The 21,185-nt window shown below is 41.2% G+C and overlaps 1 protein-coding gene across 1 annotated transcript in view; it reads right to left on the bottom strand.

The window, feature by feature from the left end:
- Nucleotides 1–801: 801 nt before the first annotated feature.
- Nucleotides 802–21,185, bottom strand: part of grm6a (glutamate receptor, metabotropic 6a) — a 69,183-nt gene continuing 48,799 nt past the window's right edge. Inside the window, exons 8-12 of the mRNA XM_046872266.1 lie at nucleotides 15,737–15,876; nucleotides 14,153–14,776; nucleotides 5,089–5,400; nucleotides 1,837–2,079; nucleotides 802–983 (exon numbers count right to left, since the gene is read on the bottom strand). Of these exons, the coding sequence (XP_046728222.1) occupies nucleotides 1,840–2,079; nucleotides 5,089–5,400; nucleotides 14,153–14,776; nucleotides 15,737–15,876 (1,316 nt within the window). The 3' untranslated portion in view covers nucleotides 802–983; nucleotides 1,837–1,839. The remainder of the gene's footprint in view (nucleotides 984–1,836; nucleotides 2,080–5,088; nucleotides 5,401–14,152; nucleotides 14,777–15,736; nucleotides 15,877–21,185) is intronic.

Here is a 21,185-nt window from a genome sequence, read left to right as displayed (position 1 = left end):
GGATGAAGATTAAGATAAGGATAATAGTGATGAAGATTAAGATGAGGATGGTGATGATGAAGATTGGGATGATGATGATGGACATTGAGATGAGGATAAAAATGCTGGTGGTGATGAAGATGATAATGAAGATAAGGATGAGAATGATGATTGAGATGATGATGACGATGGAATGTTGCTAATGAGAATGAGGGTAATAATAATAATAATAATAATGATGAAGATGATGATGATGATGATGATGCTTCAGCAGATGATGTTGATGAAGATGATGAGTGCAGAACCGATATCTTCTTCTTTACACAAATCCCAAGACATGAAATAAATGCTCTTGAACGGTGCAAAGTATCAAATCTTTTGGAATATTTGAAAATGAGCCTGTAGATGTTTCTCCAGAAACCGACGACGTTCAGAAGTTTTTTTTTCCGTATTCATTAAAAGACTGAAAATCTCGCAGCACTTTTTTGTTTCCATGTGTGACATCATGAGCTACAGCGTAACCTTTAAACATATACAGCATGAACAACCGTCACCACGTGTCGATATTAAACACATCGGAGGAAAAGAAATACCAGGAATTATTCATCATTTCACTCGTTTCAGTTTTTCCGTTTTTTCGTTTTTTTTACACGACGCAGGTGCATGAACACACAAACACACGAACACTTCAGTACACATCCCACATGCTGCTACATCGACCGCATCTCCCTCCATTCCTCCTCGGTGAACACGAAGACATCGGGGGGGAAAAAATCACGTACGCGAGATCGGCGTAGTAAAGCTTCGTTTCAAAAAGTGCATTTTTTTACAACTTTTCTTTTTTCCGATCCACGTTTGCGTCGTTTTTTTGACGTTCCTGCCCGTGGGTCCTCCTTATATCCGTCCTCGTGTGGAAATCGACCGAACGCGGTCCTGCGTTTATTTTTTCTCCCTCCCACGTTTTTCTTCGGAGTGGATTAGCGGAGTGTGTCGCTCCGGGCCACCTGCCATCACACACAGAAAAGAACACAGGACGTGTCAGTGCAACTTATTCAGTCAAGCGTCACACAGCAGCTCTTTATTATATTCCTTCATTTGGTGGAAAACCTGAAAAAGCTTTAGATTGTGTTCTGACCTACTGTACATGTCTGAAGGCATCTGACCAGAACATTCATACAGGCTTCTTTTTTTTTTTCTCAAACATTACATTCCACATTTATTCCCATTTGCTTTTATAATGATCTCCACTCTTCTGGTTAGATGTTCCACCAGATGTTCTAGTTGCTCATAGCTCCATAGCAGATCTTCCACTCTGTGAAAAACATATCTGCAAGAATCCGGCTATACAGTTCAGCGCCTCTGAAATTGTGGTAACAGTTAAGAGAGAAAAAAAAAGTTCGGTCCGGTGTCCCAATACTTTTAGCAGTACAGTGTCAATCTTTCCCTTTATGACGTATTGATTTATTCTTTCTTTCTTTCTTTCTTTCTTTCTTTCTTTCTTTCTTTCTTTCTTTCTTTCTTTCTTTTTTCTCCCTTTCTTTCTTTCTTTCTTTCTTTCTTTCTTTCTTTCTTTCTTTCTTTCTTTCTTTCTTTCTTTCTTAATAATCTCTATTATAATCAGTATATTATTATCACTTTGATTGTAAATGTAAACGTCCTGCAATGAAAGTTTCACCGTTGAGGAAGGAGCAAATCTGGAGCAGTGAACTGGTTACCATAACGACCAGAGTAGGAAAAAAATCCTAACATATAGAACAGTTAGAATGAGAGTCTAAGATGATCACAGCAGTGTTTTTCAGTGGGTGTGGTCAAGCAGATCCTGGACACCTGAGTGAGTCGGACTCGAGTTTGATTTACCTGCTACTGCGTCCTGTCCGGTTCCATCTTGGTCTCGCCGTTGTGCTTTTCGCTGTTGGTGTGTGACAGACGAGTGGACATGGTGGCCGCCTGAACCACAGCCTTAAAGCTGCGCTTGCGTTTCTGAACGTTCTGCTCGGGGTGAAAGATGATGATGTACACTTTGGGGAGGTAGAGCATGCCCAGGGACACCGAGGCACTCAGGCTCATCGACACGGTCAGCGTGGTCGTCTGGATGTACATCTGTAACAGTCACAATCCACAGGTGAACAATCTATCTATCTATCTATCTATCTATCTATCTATCTATCTATCTATCTATCTATCTATCTATCTATCTATCTATCTATTAAGAATAATAATAAATGGCGGTGCACTACATGGACAAAATTTTGAGGACATCTGACCATAAGATTGGTGTGTGCTTTTTTTAACATCCCATTCCACATAGTCTCCATTTGATATTAATAATAAGCTCCACTTTTCTGGGAAGATGTTTCACTAGATTGAATGGAGATTTTAGTGAGATTCATTCATCCACAAGGATGTTAGTAAATTGGGTATTAATGTAGGTGAGGTGAGAAGACCTGTTGTGAAGTCAGCGTGAAAAGTCCATCCCCGAGATGTTCAATAGGGGTTCAACTTATATTTTATTTGAATAGATTTGCAGTTTCATACATTTTCCTTTGGACTATTATACATTTACAGGAAATTTAACTTCAATTTTAATAGAACTTAACATTTAATTTTACCGTCAGGCGGACAATTATACATTTACATGAACATCAGCTTTAAGTTTAATAGAAATTTAATGTAATAATAAAAATATTGTAAAAATTTAATATTTGATTTTTGATGTTTTTACCTATCTTTATTTTTTATATATTATATATATATTTATTTTTTGGATTCAACATTAATTAGCGGACCCACTGCAGTACCGCCGCGGACCACTGGGTGAAGACTCATGTTCTAGATCAGGGGTCACCAACGTTTCTAAAAATAGCTGTTTCCTACTTTGTTAAATCATTGTTAATAATTATTATGAAAAATCATTAATATGATCAGTGTAGTCACATAGATAACTTTTATTCGGCTTCTCCCATTAGGGGGCGCCACAGCGGATCATCCGCATGTTTGATTTGGCACATGTTTTTACGCTGGATGCCCTTCCTAACGCAACCCTCCCCATTTATCCGGGCTTGGGACCGGCACTAAGGCTTGTGCAACCCTAATGGCTGGGGTTGGTTCCCTGAGCGGGGATCAAACCCGGTCCGCAGCGGTGAGAGCGCCGCATCCTAACCTCTAGACCACCAGGGGACCTGTGTATTTACATAGATGAATATAATTAATTATTAATAATAACATATAATAAAAGGTAAATTGAGCAAATTTGTTATTTCAGATCAAACTGAAAACGGTGTTTATCAAACTGGTAGCCCTTCACGTTAATCGGTACCCAAGAAGTAGCTCTCAGTTTCAAAAAGGTTGGTGACCCCTGATCTAGATGCAGTAAACTGAAGTTCCTGATTTCCATCCTTTGCTGCATGTCCTTTTTGAAAGCTTGGTGAATTATAGAGCAGCTTTCAATTATTAAAATCGACTGCTTAAACCAGTGACGCTATTCGAAAGCCCGGAACTAATATCTTTAATAAATAAATAAAATCCCAAAGACTTCTGGAGATTCGCTCCGGGAGAAACGGTGCATACTGTCATCGTTCTAAAAAGGAAAAGAACGAAAGCCCCCGTTGGTGGTTCACCTAAAGGCGTGGACCGACAGGGGAAAAAAAAAACGAGCGCTCTTCCATCCCATGGTGTCTTCTCGTAGCTTTATTAGAATGGGTGAAGGCATTGTCTTAGCGGCTCCCCCCACGCTCGTCTTATCAGCCTCACACCACAATTAAAACCCTTGCTGCTATGAAGCAGGGCCTTTGTCTCCATGTCATGGTGTGTCTTGAGGAGATAAAGACAGGAGGGGTGGTGGGGGACGAGGGTTGAGAAGACGTCTTCTTTTCTGCACGTCTCATCTCTTCCTGTGTTTGCACATTGCCGTATGAAAGCTGGCTTCAAAAGAGAAAGTGCTTGAGACGCAACTTCGGCGTGTTATCACGGGCCTGGCAGGTTGCTGCTCGCTTTGGCACATTCATATTGAAATGACTTCGTTCTGCATAATTGTGCTACATAAGGTCTTAACTAGTCGCCAAACTGTTGGCTCTTTTTGTTGACGAGCTCGAGCCAAACCGGGGGGCTGCAGGGGGTTCAGGGGAGAAGATAGTGTTTGGTAAAATGGTGGCTGTTTATTGGAAGTAATAATTTCCTGCTGTGTGGATAAATGCTTCCAACGTACACTTGCTCATGCTTTGAACGCATGCCGGATGTCGTAATTGAACGGAGGGAGAAGACTAAGTAAGGGTTTGTAGGAGCAGAGTGTTTATAGCTCTGATCATAGAGGAGATGAAGTGTGTAATGAGCATAATGAGATTTCTCTTGGCACAATCTGTCTCAATGAACCTGATTTCATGTCTAATCTGGAGAAACCAGGAGCTGAAATTATACAAACGGAGATGAATTTCATTTAAATCGAATTGTAGAAGAAGGATTCATCTGTTTCTGTATGTCCATTTACCTGGCTATTTATTTATTTATTTATTTATTTATTTATTTGTTTATTTATTTGTGTGTTTGTTTGTTTGTATTAGTTTTTATTTATTTATTTATCTTCTTTTTGCTTTTCATCTTTTATTTGTGATTTAATAATAATAATAATAATAATAATAATAATAATAATAATTATTATTATTATTATTATTATTATATATAAAATAATGCAATATAATATAATATAATATATTGCATTATTTTATATAATAATAATAATAATAATAATAATATTAATAATAATAATAATAATATTAATAATAAATATGATTATTATTATCATATATAAAATAATGCAATATAATATAATATTTATATTATATTATATTATATTATATTATATTATATTATATTATATTATATTATATTATATTATATTGTCTTTATTATCTATCTAGAAGTGTGAGGTTAGAATAAACTTAATAAATATAAATATTAATAAAAAATAAATATTCCCAAAAAAGAGACATAATAAAAAAAAAAAAAATAATAATAATAATAATAATTACAAGTCCTTACAAGAAGAAAATAAAAGTATTTAATTTGAATCGATTGTCTAATATGTAATATGTAAAACTACCGGTCACTACTCACCTTCTCCGTGGATTGAGCTGTGCCGAAGAAGATGGGCACGAAGGCCAGCCAGATGATGCAGGTTGTGTACATGGTGAAGCCGATGGGCTTGGCTTCGTTAAAGGTCTCGGGGACGCCTCGGCTTTTGACGGCATAAACGGTGCACGTCACCATGAGGAGAATGCTGTAGCTCAGGCAGCAGATCAGCGACAGGTCGGACATGTCACACTTCAGGATGCCGCGTGCCAGCTCGGGGTTGGGTGGACGCAGCTCCTCGTAGTCCACAATGGTGTGAGGTGGAATCACACCAAACCAGATAAACACTCCGAGCACCTGGGCAGAGAGAAGGATGGAGATCTGGAGTTAGATTCACGATTAGGGGTATTGGTATCATTAGCTGAGATTATTTACTTCTATAGTATTCTCAAAAAATGCAGTATATTGACAAGGACACCTGAACTCCTGACTTGATTTCAGCCAGATGTTCTTCCCCAAACTGACTGTTCCATCATGACAATCATGTCATGTCAAGAAGCTTTTAATGTCATGTCAACAATATATAACTGATGCAGTACACAGTGAAATGAGACAACGTTTCTCCAAAACCCTGGTGCTTCATTAAGCAACACAGAGCTACATCACACAGCATAGAGCTACATAACAGAACACAGAGCTACATCACACAACATAGAGCTACATAACAGAACATAGAGCTACATCACACAACATGGAGCTACATAACAGAACATACAGCTACATCACACAACATAGAGCTACATCATAGAACACGGAGATACATAACAGAACACAGAGCTACATCACACAACATAGAGCTACATAACAGAACACAGAGCTACATAAGAGAACACAGAGCTACATAACAGAACATACAGCTACATCACACAACATAGAGCTACATCATAGAACACGGAGATACATAACAGAACACAGAGCTACATCACACAATATAGAGCTACATAACAGAACACAGAGCTACATAAGAGAACACAGAGCTACATAACAGAACACAGAGCTACATCACACAGCATAGAGCTACATAACAGAACACAGAGCTACATCACACAACATAGAGCTACATAACAGAACATAGAGCTACATCACACAACATGGAGCTACATAACAGAACATACAGCTACATCACACAACATAGAGCTACATCATAGAACACGGAGATACATAACAGAACACAGAGCTACATCACACAACATAGAGCTACATAACAGAACACAGAGCTACATAAGAGAACACAGAGCTACATAACAGAACACAGAGCTACATCACACAACATAGAGCTACATAATGCAACATAGAGCTACATCACACAACACAGAGATACATAACAGAACACAGAGCTACATCACACAACATAGAGCTACATAACAGAACATAGAGCTACAGCACACAACATAGAGCTATATCACACAACACAGAGATACATAACAGAATATAGAGCTACATCACACAACATAGAGCTGCATCACACAACAGAGATACATAACAGAACACAGAGCTACATTATACAACATAGAGTCACATAACAGAGCATAGAGCTACATCAAACAACACAGAGATATATAGCACAACATAGAGCTACATAACAGAACACAGAGCTACATCACACAACACAGAGCTACATCACACAACATAGAGCTACATAACAGAACACAGAGCTACATCACACAACATAGAGCTACATAACAGAACACAGAGCTACATAGCAAAACACAGAGCTACATCACACAACATAGAGCTACATAACACAACACAGAGCTACATAGCAGAACACAGAGCTACATCACACAACATAGAGCTACATCACACAACATAGAGCTACATAACAGAACACAGTGCTATATTACACAACATAGAGCTACATAAAGCAACACAGAGCTACATAGCAGAACACAGAGCTATATCACACAACATAGAGCTACATGACAGAACACAGAGCTACATCATACAACATAGAGCTTCATCACACAACACAGAGAAACATCACACAACATAGAGCTACATGACAGAACACAGAGCTAACGACACATAAAGTAACGGTGCAGACAAAAACAGTGCAGACAGACAACACAAGACAAGCGTAGGACAGATACACAAAACACAAAACAGCTCCGCCACTAAACCTGCTGTATAATATGTAATACAGTAATGTGCAGAAGAGAGAACTGTATGCAAAAATGTATTTATAAACATGAACATAATGAAGTGCAAAAACAGCAGTAGCAGCAGTCGAGAGGCGAAAACAGCATGTAAACAGTATAATATGATTAAATATAAATATAATATGGTGGTGGAATGAATTGAAATGAGTAATAAGTGTGTGTTGAGTTCAGGTTTTACAGTTCAGAAACACACATTCGAGTGTGTGTGTGTGTGTGTGTGTGTGTGTGTGTGTGTGTGTGTGTGTTTTGGTACAGTTTAGTTCTGTGTGTTGAGGAGCCTGATGGTTTGAGGGAAAAAACTGTTGCATAGTCTGGATGTGAGGCCCGAATGCTTCAGAACCGCTTTTCTGATGGGAGGAAAGTGAACGACCCTTTGCACAAAACATCATGAAGATATTCTTTACATGGGATGGAGTGGAAGATCTCCTGCTATAGAGCTTTTAAACCCTACTGAACACCTTTGGGATGAATTGTTAACGCTGACTGCACCCCAGGCCTCCTCACCTCACCAACATCAGTACCTGACTCTACTCACGCACATCCTTGTAGCTCGTATCTTCTCTCTGTATTCTGTTACGCAACCGTATCGCTCTGTGTGTTTTCATGGACGTTCGCTCTTACAAAATGTTTTGACGCCAAGATTTCATGCTACATGCTGCAAAGCCTGGTGCACTTACGCCACAGCGGTGAACAGACGACACAGAATGACAGCGATCTGGAAGTATTCCGTGATTAATGACGGCAATCAAAGCAAAATCGACTGCAAACTGTGCTCTGTGAACATATCAAAACAGAGGAACTACAGCATGTTTCTCGATCAAAATGCAATGGTGTTTAATCTGTGTGTATAAAAGGAAAGATGGCCAACATGAGGGTTCAGATATGCATCATGGAGAGCTCAGTATCCTGGTCCTCATGGAGAGCTCAGTGTCCTGGTCCTCGTGTAGAGCTCAGTGTCCTGGTCCTCACAGAGAGCTCAGTGTCCTGGTCCTCATGGAGAGCTCAGTGTCCTTGTCCTTGTGGAGAGCTCAGTGTCCTGGTCCTCATAGAGAGCTCAGTGTCCTGGTCCTCATGGAGTGCTCACTGTCCTGGTCCTCATGGAGAACTTAGTGTCCTGGTCCAATTGGAGAGCTCAGTGTCCTGGTCCCAATGGAGAGCTCAGTGTCCTGGTCCTCATGGAGAGCTCAGTGTCCTGGTCCTCACGGAGAGCTCAGTGTCCTGGTCCTCACAAAGAGCTCAGTGTCCTGGTCCTCATGGAGAGCTCAGTGTCCTGGTCTTGATGGAGTACTCACTGTCCTGGTCCTCATGGAGAGCTTAGTGTCCTGGTCCTCATAGAGAGCTCAGTGTCCTGGTCCTCATGGAGAGCTCAGTGTCCTGGTCCTCGTGGAGAGCTCAGTGTCCTGGTCCTCGTGGAGAGCTCAGTGTCCTGGTCCTCGTGGAGAGCTTAGTGTCCTGGTCCTCATGGAGAGCTCAGTGTCCTGGTCCTCTTGGAGAGCTCAGTGTCCTGGTCCTCTTGGAGAGCTCCCTGTCCTGGTCCTCATGGAGAGCTTAGTGTCCTGGTCCTCATGGAGAGCTCAGTGTCCTGGTCCTCGTGGAGAGCTCAGCGTCCTGGTCCTCGTGGAGAGCTCAGTGTCCTGGTCAGCGCTTCACTCTCATTTAACCTGCTATTGTTTTATTGTATCGTATTTTGTGGTTTGCACATGTACACTTCAATGGAAACAATACGATGCTCTGCAATTCAATATGGTACCGATAGTTCACTTTTATTACGCTCGAATGCATGAATGTCAGCTTATGACCAATCAAACGTTTATGTTGTTCATGATACAGTACATAAATGTATTAATTAATTCCCATACATTTTCATCAATTCCTGGTTAATTGCCAACTTGGAATATTTCCAAAAGGACTTATAGAGGACTATAAGCACTCTATGATCAATGGAATTGGATTATTACACCCAATCAGATCATTTTCAGTCTGTTGGTTTAATGGGTTTTGGTGCAATTTAAACAAAACCCCAAGCATCTTTAGTGACATAGAGAACAACTAAAAGCACCCTGTTAAACGTAACATACAAGATAATTGTCTAAGTAGCCTGAGTAAACAGGTTTAATTCTGGGTTTTAAAATGACCCTCCTATCACAAAGTAGACAGATTCAGCTGCAGGAAGTGGTGCTCTTAGTGTATTTATCCCATAGCACAGTCCTTCATTTGAATACAGCAGCTGGACAATGGAGGAACACGCAGACGAGCCCATCCTCCCCACCTGTTCATCACAGGAACTCACTCACTGAAACTTAATATCGTCCGCTAATGCAAAAAAAACTTTCAGAAGAAAGTTTCAGGTCATGGAAGGGTAGTGCAGACGCAGACGTGAAGACAGATGCTGCTGTCATGAAGCTCAGCACAATAGCGCTGCGATCATTTAGACTCGCTGACACCTCTGCCATGACGAGCAGGGAGGCAGGGCTAAAAAATATCCCGCTGTCAATCAATCGGGCACCAGAGGACGGATAAGCTCCACTCCCCCGCATCCCACTTCCACTGACTCATGCATATCTCATTTATAGGAAATTCACCATCACAATAGTGTTATTAATATTCCTGCCTGTAAACATGTGCATCAGCAGCATGGGACTTTTTGACATAGAAGGAAGACATGTGGGCCGGTGTTCCTCAGCAGAAGCTGGAATTGATGAGGAGTTTGCTATGTAACTGTAAAACCGGTTTGTGTAAGCCCAGGCACTGAAATGAATTTGATGTAAGGATAGCTTAGCATAAAAAAACAGCAGTGGGCCTGTCCGTGTGACTCTCTGAATCCTTTTTAGAAATAGTCCATCATTCTTGAAGATTAGGTTATAAGGTCAGATCCGTACTAAATGCTGTTGTCTTTCTATGGAGAGTTCAATCACTGGAACAACGGAATGAGAAAACTCTTTCTTTTTTTTTTAACCAAAGGTCTTGTAACTTGTCTTCAGTGTGATGAGATGCCTTCAACTCAATAATTTAGTACAAGACATAGAGGATTCTGCAACTGTTCCTAGTGAGCTGGTTTAGTTTAAGGACTACAGTTTACTAGTTGATTATCATTTTACACAAACAAGCTCACTATGGGAATGTATGAGTTTATTGTGGGGGAAGTGTGGGCTGGACAAAACCACACTAATCCCAAACATGCCCCCTGTGGCTTAGATCGTTTGGGGTCCACAGCCCGATTGGGCTTCATGAGGGATTTCTGTGGGCACCTTAACCATGGGCTTAACCACAGAAAGCCCACAAAAATCCCCTTGGAAGCCCACTTGACTTAGTGCCTCCTGGGTGGGTTATATCCTCACATGGGCTTTCATACCACTGCTACACGAAAGCCTGAGAAAACTATTTTTTGACCAAATGTCTCAAAGCCCTGTAGCTTGTCTTTGGTTAGAGGATCAGATAATTCTGCTATCAATCCTGTGGAACTGGTTAAGTTTAAGAAAATTTAAGAACATTTTAAAATGATTGAATGACGGCTATGGGTTTGGTTTTCTGAACCCCACATTTGGACTACAATTAACAAGTTGATGACTAATCCCAGCAAACAGACCTATATAAGCCCACTATGGGAATGTGTACGTTTATTGTGGGGGAATTGCGGGCTGGGCAAAACCATACTAATTCTAAAAAGGCCCCTTGTGGCTTAGCCATTTGGGGCCCACAACCCCATTGCACTCCATGAGGGATTTCTTTAGGCAACTCAACCAAGCCTACATAATACCATTGGAAGGCCACTATACTTTTTGTCTCCTGGGGGGACTCCTGGGGAGGCGATATCGTGGAGCTGCTAGCTTAGCATTTAGGGTGTTGGACTTTGGGTCCAAAGGTCATGAGATCAAATCGCAGCCACACCAAGTTGCCACTTATGGAACCCTGAGCAAGGCCCTTAAACCCGTAGCTGTTCAGTTGTATTAATGAGATAAATGTGCATCTGGATAAGGACAGAAGCCAAATGCTGTAAATGCAAATATCCTCACATGGGTTTTAATATCTTTGCTATGTAGATGACACTCAACTAACTGACTTCTACCCTCCATTCAGTCTCTTTTCTCTGCTCAGGTCCCACTATATCAAGTCACATAGTGGATGGCAGCTCATCAGCCAAAGATTAATCCCAGCAATTTATCTTCACATCAAGATCTTGTGATCTCCATGGACAACTCTCTGATCTCACTTTTGGCACCCTGGGGGAACCATGGACAATCAACTGTCCTTCTAATGTAATGATCAGGAGAAATCACCCGTTTGTGTCCACGCACACGGACGATGTTTGTTCAATCCCTCCTTAAGACTGAACTATTAAAGTACAGAAGTACTTTTTACTCTGCACTGCGTCCTCTTCTACTGTTCCACTGATCTCTCCATCCTCCACCACAGCTTGACTGGTCTTAGGGTATCAAGCAAAACTTGCTTTAAGATTCATTTGTTCTGGAACCTAGCTGGAACAAATTTTTATTTAATGTCTGAAGAGCCGAGTCACTCGCAGACCCCATCAAACAACATCTAAATACACATGTCTTGCAGCTTTAAAGCATTTAGCAGCTTTAAAGCAAGTTGATGTAGATAAGGGTTGGTGCAGATCAGGCCCTAGTGGGTCATCCCAAATGTTTGTGCTGAGTGTGGGCTCCTCACTTTAATCAGAGTGGGCCCTCAGTGGGTTGGGAGCAGGCAGTCAACACTGGCTTGCAAAAAAACGATGTAAAACATAAGGCAAAACTATGGAGTCCATGCGGGGCCCTAGTGTGCTAGCCTAAAGTACTCTGTGGGTATGCTGAGGGCCCATAATGGGCCTATTTCATCTCATCAATCAGCCTATTTCATTTTAGTAACAGGAACTGGTAGGGTTGCCAACAATATTGCCCTCAAACAGCATGTTTGCTGTGCTGCGTCTGGACCCAGTGACAACAGAAAGAGAAAATTGCTTTATATTTGTCACATGTACTTTACAGAACAGTGAAATTCTTTCTTTGCATATCCCAGCAATGTTATAAAGCTGGGGTCAGCCATGTTACAGCAGAAGGTTGAGGGCTTTGCTCAAGAGCCCCAAATAAGGCAGCATGGCAACACTTGAACCCCCAAACTTCCAATCAGCATTGTAGAGCTTTAAACATTGAACTTTCACCTCCACAACCTGACATTGGAAGCGTTTATCCCAGAATTGATCACATTTCGATTTCCCCAGCATGCTCTAGGATCACTAATGATACATTCGAGCTGATCCTCTCAATCTCCTGCAGTGTCTCCGTGTCACTAGCTCCTGATCATTCATTATATCACTTGCACAGAATCTTTTTCACTTCAGCTCGGTTTGTTACGCCAATGCACAGAACCCTACTGCCAAATAACAAATGACAAGAGCTATCAGCTGATCTGTCACCTTGCTGAGACCAAGACCTCAAATCGCACAGATGCCGGATTCAAGCTACTGGCTCACTACAATAACACAGAGAAACTTGTATGAAATATTACTGCTTGTAGAATAATGTTGCTTTTACCTGACTATTCGTTCCCATTTGTTGATCACATGATCAATTATGTGTCAGGGATCCTCAATCTTATCTGCACAGGTTTGGTTTAGCTGCAGGCCTTCATCAAAGCCAAAGTTTCTTGATGGGAGGTGACCCAATTAAACAAGTGGAATCAAGTGTGTTTCCTGCCTGGTTGAAATGAAATCTTTTGTAGATAAGTTTGAAGACTACACTAATCCGGCTAAATTTGAAAACACAGTTTCCGTCTAAAAACGCTCCACATCCATACTTTCGTTTTCAATCGTTTACCAAAAGTTGGGCTCGTCTGTGTTTTTGATCCTACAGTCTGATAAATTCCCATGAAACAAAACTTATCTGCTCAGCCTTATTCGAACCAAAATGCCCAAAAACCCCAGGCCTTCTGTTCATGCTATATCTTTCTCTGTTTGCTTGAAGAGTGTTGGACACTAATGTTGGACACTAAAGTTCATTCTAATTAATAAAAAAGCAAACCAATAAACATCTTTTATAAAAAGAGCCTCAAGATGTCACAATGTCATTATTCGCTGAACGAGCGACGCTAAGCACCCTGTTACCGTTCTTACTTCAGGTACCAGGAGCGCTGGATGAAAACAACAAGATTTGTGCTTATTTAGATACAGTTAGGAAAGTCAGGTACTGATGGAGGTAAGGTGAGGAGATCCAGTTAGGGAAAGAACCTCACATGGCTGGATAAGTGAGTTGTCCCCATACTTTTGTCAAAATAGTGTATTATTAATTGTAATGGAAACAGGAGCGTTTTTCTCTTTAATGCTTTTAGACCCCAGAGTGTATCTGTATAACAATCAAATATTTCAGCAATGAAAAAGCTTTTATATCTGAGATGTTGGCCAAATAAACAGCTTCTGAGAAACATGGATGAAATGTGGAACTTTGCTTTGAAGTACAAAAGACCAGATAACTACTAGTGATGTTTCATTTGTGAATGGATGTGTTTTTGAACAAATCGTTCTCGTTCACTTCCATCTACTGACTCAGATTTTTTTCTACACGTAAATCCCTCTTCAAGTCAATCTTTCATTTCGGATGTGGCATAAGGGGGCAGAGCCATATGTAACCATTCTCTATAACTAGCCTGCACTAAATGTTTAACAAGGGGAGTAAGGGGGCAGAGTAAGGGGTAAGGGGCGGAGTCAAATGTGACGTTTTTCTAAAACTAGCCTGTACTAAAGGTATAAAAGGGGAGTAAGGGGCGGAGTAAGGGGTAAGGGGGCCAAGCAGAATGTGATAATTCTCTAGAATTGGCCTGCAGGTTTTCCAAAAAAACTTTTTTCAGGATCACAAAAGAATTCCCAGAGATATAGATTGAAGCCAGTCGAGTCTCACCTGGAAGGAGACGAGGATGAAGGTAATGACGAGTTGCGAAGTCGGGCTGATGAACCTCGGCGGCGTTACCGACTTCTTGCCCTGCTCAAAGATGCGGTAGATGCGGTTTGTTTTGGTCAGCATGGCCGAGTAGGTGATGCTCATACCCAGGCCGAGAAGCAGCCTGCGTAAAGCGCATACCGGCGTGTTCGGCTTGGCGATCATCAGGAACGTGATGAGGTAGATCAGGAAGATGCCGGTGAGCAGCACGTAGCTCAGCTCGCGCCCCGACGCTCGCACGATGGGCGTGTCGTTGAAGCGCACGAAGACGATCACAACGGACAGAGTGGCCACGATGCCCAGGATAGCCACGAACATGGGGACGATGGCCCACGGTGAGTGCCAGTCCAGCTTGATGATGGGGGTGGGGATGCAGGTGGTGTGGTTCGCCGTGGGTCTCATGTTAAACGGACACATTTGACACGCCAGTTCGCCCACCTGGTACTGGTAGCCGTCGCAGAACTCACAGTGCCAGCAGCACGGTACGCCTTTCACCATCTTCTTCCTCTCGCCTGGCCGGCACGGGAAACTACACACAGAGGGGGGGATGTAATGCTCGCCTCCGGACCACTGCATCTCCTCCACCTAAAGCAAAATATTTCATATTTATACTTAATAATATACAGAATAAATCAAACCTGTAAAGTTTCAAGCAGCACTTCATACCTTCTATACAATATCAAATACTTTGTGATATAAAACTATAATCAGTCAAACCAGTTTTCCAGTTTATTCCCTTCAGTCCCTTTAAAACACGAGCAGTTCAATATTCTCATTTAATAAAGAACAATACGAGTAGAAAGAAAGAAAGAAAGAAAGAAAGAAAGAAAGAAAGAAAGACAAACAAACAAAGACATAAAGAAACTGAAAACAAAAAACATTAGAAAGTCAAAGACAGAAAAGTAAAATAAAGAAAGACAAAGGTGACGAAAAGAAATTAAAAATAGATAAAGAAAGAAAATGATGTAAGAAAGAAAGAAAGAAAGAAAGAAAGAGAAGAAAGAAAGAAAGAAAGAAAGAAAGAAAGAAAGAAAGAAAGAAAGAAAGAAAGAAAGAACAGAAAGAAAATGACAAAAGAAAGAAAGAAAGAAAGAAAGAAAGAAAGAAAGAAAGAAAGACAAAGGTGACGAAAAGAAATTAAAAATAGATAAAGAAAGAAAATAAACGAAAGAAAGAAAGAGAAAGAAAGAAAGAAAGAAAGAAAGAAAGAAAGAAAGAAAGAAAGAAAGAAAGAAAGAAAGAAAGATTGAATCATGTGCTGTGATCATTGATAAATGTTGATTAAAGCGCTGTGCTCGAGCCCTGAGTCACATGATCATGTATGAAGGTGAATCTGGGGGCTGGTTGTGTGTTGAGTATAATTGGAGATATGATTTATCACCCTTACTCCTGCCTCTGCTCTTCTACCTCACACTCCCAGTGATGCCCCTGAGCTCCTGATCAGAACGGACTCAGGATACAGGGGATTATCAGTTCTAGCTCAGAGAGGACTGCGGTGTTGTGTTTTTGATCTGAAGCAGATTATGAAACAGGAAGTGAACCCACGTTGATTCGGAGGTGGTTTGTCCACTGGCCGATGACTTTGTATCCCGGGCTGCTCGTGTTGCTGAACTGATACTGAAAGATGTCGTAGCGGCCCGGCGCGTCGCCATTCTCATTGAAAAGGACGCCAGTGCCTGCGCTGCCTGCAAACGGCACACGCAAAATTAGATCATTCATATAGTGAGGAAGTGTCATTTTCACCGAAACGATATTTCCTGGAGGAAAAATTCAGCATCTAAAAAATGAGATATAAAAACACCCATCACCCATCACCCATCAAAGAAACAAACTAACAAACAAACAAACAAACAAACAAAGACATAAAGAAACTGAAAAACAAAAAAACATTAGAAAGTCAAAGACAGAAAAGTAAAATAAAGAAAGACAAACAAACAAACAAATAAATAGATGAAGAGAGGAAGACAAAGAGGAAAAAGAATAGAAAGAAAATGAAAGAAAGTAACAAAGAGATGAGAAAGAAAGAAAGAAGAAAGAAAGAAAGAAAGAAAGAAAGAAAGAAAGAAAGAAAGAAAGAAAGAAACTGATAGAGGTGAAGAGAGGAGGCTTGAGGTGGAGTCAGCATGAAAAATTCATTCAAGTTCAATAGTTCAGAGATCTATAGCAGGAGATCTTCCAGTCCAACCCATGGAAAGCAGATCTTCATGGTGCTCACTTTATGCACAGGGTCATTGTCATGCTGGAACAGGTTTGGATTCTCCTAGTTCAAGTACATGAAAAGTTTTAAAATGTGAAAAATGTGTGCCTCCAACTTTGGAGTAGTAGTTTGGTGGCATATGGAATGTGCATATTGTGGCATATGGAAAAGGCAGGCGTCCCAATACTTTTGACCCGTAATAATGTAATGTAATGATTTCCGACCAATCAGATAGAAGAGATTGATATAAATCGGGTATTTGAATGGTGCACTTCCAAAAAAAAAAATGCACAAACACTTGACCTTTAAAGAAGACGTCTAGATTCGAATAATTAACGTTCTTCAACGAAACCCCAAAAACCCACGAGCTCACGCTCTTCTGCCGCAGTCGCATTATGCATTATGGAGCGGTACGCGTGAGGGAGTCCCCTCTTTCTCTCCGATTCCCGCCGAGCTTTCCGTGTTCTCTCGCTTCTTCCTCACACACCAGCTGCCGGATATGGAGGATCCATTCATGCATGCTTTAACCTGATAAATGTTGCATACGCAGTCTATTCTGGGCACGATCACATTTTTTGATAAAAACGTGACTAAGCAGGAAAAAAGAAAACACCGATCGCATGAGAGTTGAGATATTTTATTTATTTTTCACCAACGTGATCCCAAAAAGGTTCACACCAATTTATTCTCGTGATTTCGAATTTCCTAAACGCACTTCGGCGGGTGCTGAAAGAACAGCGGTTTTCTCTAAGCCTCATTTAAAGGCTTGGGATAAAAATAGGGGACACCGTATGGGATTTGATTTCTCTTCGGAAATAATGCATGCTCCTTGTTTAGGTGCTGCAGGCTTTCGGTCACATTAGAGATGGAGAGGTTTCGGTCTTTTTTTTTTTTTTCCTAGGGTGAAAAACCCTTAATGGGCAATTCCTTTAGAAATCTGAGGACCAAGTGTGGCTGGAGAAATAAGTTTTATAAATGCTAGAGGGGAGACGAGGTTGGAGGGTTGGAAAGAATTAAAGAGAGGGGAATAGAAAGAACAAGAAGGAGAGGAGGAAAGAGCGAAAGCGAGAGATGCAGTGGTAATGGAGTGCAGAGTTTTCGGTAGTGTTACTCACTCAGATGAAGTCAGACTGCAGGGCAGAGCACTGGTTATGAAAGGCTGCGCTATACACAAGGCAACCTTGCTGACCTGCAGCAAACACTGAAATTCATTTCTGTCCTTCAGAGCATGTCGTGACGGACGTGTGTGCTGAATCCTAGACTTACATTTCCCTCAAGTTGAAACATTAATGACTTGCTCATGATACCTGAACTTGTTTTTTTAGATCAGCATGGACACTCCACAAACATAAAGTCATCCCCTCACTAACATGCATCAGCTCCACAGATGGAAGGCTGGAAGTCAAAAAAACAAACTTAGCTTGGAAAGAGAGATAACATTGCTTTTTCCACAGTAAATTGCTAAGCAGCCATTTCAACCATTCATGTGTGATACCACCTTGTGGAGCAACATGAACCACTCAGGTGCTTATTTAATCCAACATCATTTCTAGACTGGGCTGCTGCAACTCTTTCCTGCATCCTATCCAGACTTTTTGAACCTTTCTCCAACAAGTTCTCCAACATCTCCACACTGCTACCCTTCTTCCATCAAGTTCCTTAATCTGCTGCATCGGATTTAAAACAGGGATGCTGGACTACAAAACAGGACAGCACTCATCTAATGCCACAATGCTCCACATTCTCTATTCTTAATCCTCTATTCTTTACCACTGCTTCACTGATCTCTCCATCCTTTACAACTGCCCCACTGATCCCTCCATCCTTTACCACTTCGCCATTAATCCCTCCATCCCCTACAACTGCCCCACTGAACCGTCCATCTTTTTCCACTTCACCATTGATCCCAACATCCTTTACCAATTTACCATTGATCCCTTCCTCTTCTACCACTGCTACTCTGATCTTTCCATCCTCTACCACTGCTCCATTGATCCCTACATTCTCTACAACTGTTCTACTGATCCTTCCATCCTCTACCAGTGTTCCTTGATCCTTTTATTCTCTACCAATGCAACACACTCCCTATAGCCTCCACCACTGCTTCACTGATCCCTATATCCTCAACACCTGTTCCACTGACTCGTCCATCCTCAACCACTGTTCCACTGATCCCTCCTTCCTCAATCACTGATGCCGCCATCCACTACCACTGCTCCATTACTCCTTCCATCCTCTACCACTTCTCCACTCTATAGATCCCTCCATCCTCAACCACTGTTCCACTGATCTTTCCATCCTCTACCACTGCTCCATTGATCCCTACATTCTCTACAACTGTTCTACTGATCCTTCCATCCTCTACCAGTGTTCCTTGATCCTTTTATTCTCTACCAATGCAACACACTCCTATAGCCTCCACCACTGCTTCACTGATCCCTATATCCTCAACACCTGTTCAACTGACTCGTCCATCCTCAACCACTGTTCCACTGATCCCTCCTTCCTCAATCACTGATGCCGCCATCCACTACCACTGCTCCATTACTCCTTCCATCCTCTACCACTTCTCCACTCTATAGATCCCTCCATCCTCAACCACTGTTCCACTGATCTTTCCATCCTCTACCACTGCTCCATTGATCCCTACATTCTCTACAACTGTTCTACTGATCCTTCCATCCTCTACCAGTGTTCCTTGATTCCTTTATTGTCAAACACTGATCTCTCCATCCTCTACCACTGCTCCATTGAACCTTCCACCCCCCACCACTGTTCCCTGATCCCTCTATTCTCTAAAACTGTTCCCTGTATACCTTCATCTGCAACCACTGCTCCACTGATCCCCTCATTCTCTACCACTCAACCACTGATGCAATGACACCTCTATACTCTCCCACTGCACCATTGATCCCTCCATCCTCTACCACTGCACCACTGATCTCTCAGGGTTCAAGGAATGCATGCTTTAAAGATTCTCCTCTGTTCCTGCACCAAAGTGGTGGAATGAGTCAATCAAAACAGCTGAGTCACTAGCAGTCTTCCAATGATGCCTAAATACCTACAGCTGCCAGCAATACATATATTAGCACTTCTTAACCAGATGAGACTGTTGCTATTCATAGCCTGTGACCCAATGAGCCGGTATCAGAATGTATTTATTGATAGACTTTAAAGCACTTTTGTAAGTCATACTGGACAAAGGGGCATTTGCCAAATGCCATAAATGTAAATATAAAACATAAGTAATAAAATGGGTAGATTAGGTCTTGTAGAAAGTACAATATGTAGTAACTTTCACCCTCCCTTATTGGTCGCTGTTGTGTGTTAGCATTTGCTAGAGCTCGCTCGAGAATACAACCCCAATTCCAAAAATGTTTGGACACTGTGTAAAATCTACATAAAACCAGAATTCAATGATTTGCAAATCTCACTAACCCATATTTTATTCACAATAGGACATAGAAAACATAAGGTACATAAAAAAATGGCATGCAACAAAAGTCTGGTAAAAGTAAATGTATACAGGTATATATAGGTTTTAGAACAACAAATGCTTCCATCAAAACAGGAAAGTCAATGCAAACTGCATACTGCATCTATTACAACAGCATGACTTTGTAGTAAAAGAGTCCGTGTGCTGAACTGGCCTGCCTGCAGTCTACACCTTTCACAATTCAAAAACATTTGGCATTTCATAAAACAAAAAACACAACAAAGAACACCCAGAACTGTTGAGGAGCTTGACACATACTGTATAAGACAAGATATTAGTCCAAAAACTTCACCAACTGTTCTTCTCAGTTAACAGATGCATACAGACAGAAGGCGGGGTACTACGGAGATTAGAATAATTTAATGTGTTGTTGAGAGTCAGCTGTAAATGTGGATGAAATTTAGATTTTTAGCTATAAAACTTTTTCTCATTTTCACTGACAATGCCCCTGTGCACAAAACCAGCTCAATGAAGATATGCTTTCCATGAGTGGAAGATCTCCTGCTATGGAGTGCTGTGCTCTATCCCTATTGAACATGAATGAATTGGAACACTAACTGCACCCCAGGCCTCTGGTTGAATTAACACAGAGCTCCACAAGAAGGTGCGTTTATGCTTGTCACATGTACTTTACAGCAGAGTGAAATTCTTTCTTCACATATCATCAGAGCAAAGTCAACCATGATACAGCGCCCATGGAGCACAGAGGGTTAAGGGCTTTGCTTAAGGACCCAAGAGTGGCAGCTTGGCAATACTAAAGCTTGACCCCCCCCAACCTTCCTATCAGTAGCCCAGAGTCTTGACCGAGCTCCCACCTCTCTTCTATATCACACGCCTATAACAGTAAATAAGAACCACATGTGTGTACAGTGTTTAACTCCTGCCTTGCTAATTTGATCCATTTTTTTCACTGAGTGTTTTAAAATATCATATGAGTGCTAAATTAAAGGCAGGATTTTAATATCATGTTTTCAGCTAGTGCATTTTGTGTCATAACATTTGGAAAATAATGACAGTTTGGTGCAGTTTCACACTTCATTATCCTAAATAACTGCAGGATGTGCTTTGAAGCTAAGAAAAGAAAAAAAGAGCTGTCAGTAAAAAAAAAAAAAAAAAAAAATGAAGGAATTATTTCAATAAAAAATACTCTCACTCCAAATATATACATATACAGTAGATACTGTCTTAGTAGCACTTGTGTTCGTTTACATTTATACATTTATGGCATATGAAGATGCCCTTATCCAGAGCGATTTACAACTGAGCAGTTGAGGGTTAAGGGCCTTGCTCAAGGGCCCAGC

Source organism: Silurus meridionalis, chromosome 17 (genome assembly GCF_014805685.1).
Source record: "Silurus meridionalis isolate SWU-2019-XX chromosome 17, ASM1480568v1, whole genome shotgun sequence".
Lineage (NCBI taxonomy): Eukaryota > Metazoa > Chordata > Actinopteri > Siluriformes > Siluridae > Silurus > Silurus meridionalis.
The sequence above is the reverse complement of the archived record's forward strand: the minus strand, read 5'-3'. Positions and strand labels throughout refer to the sequence as shown.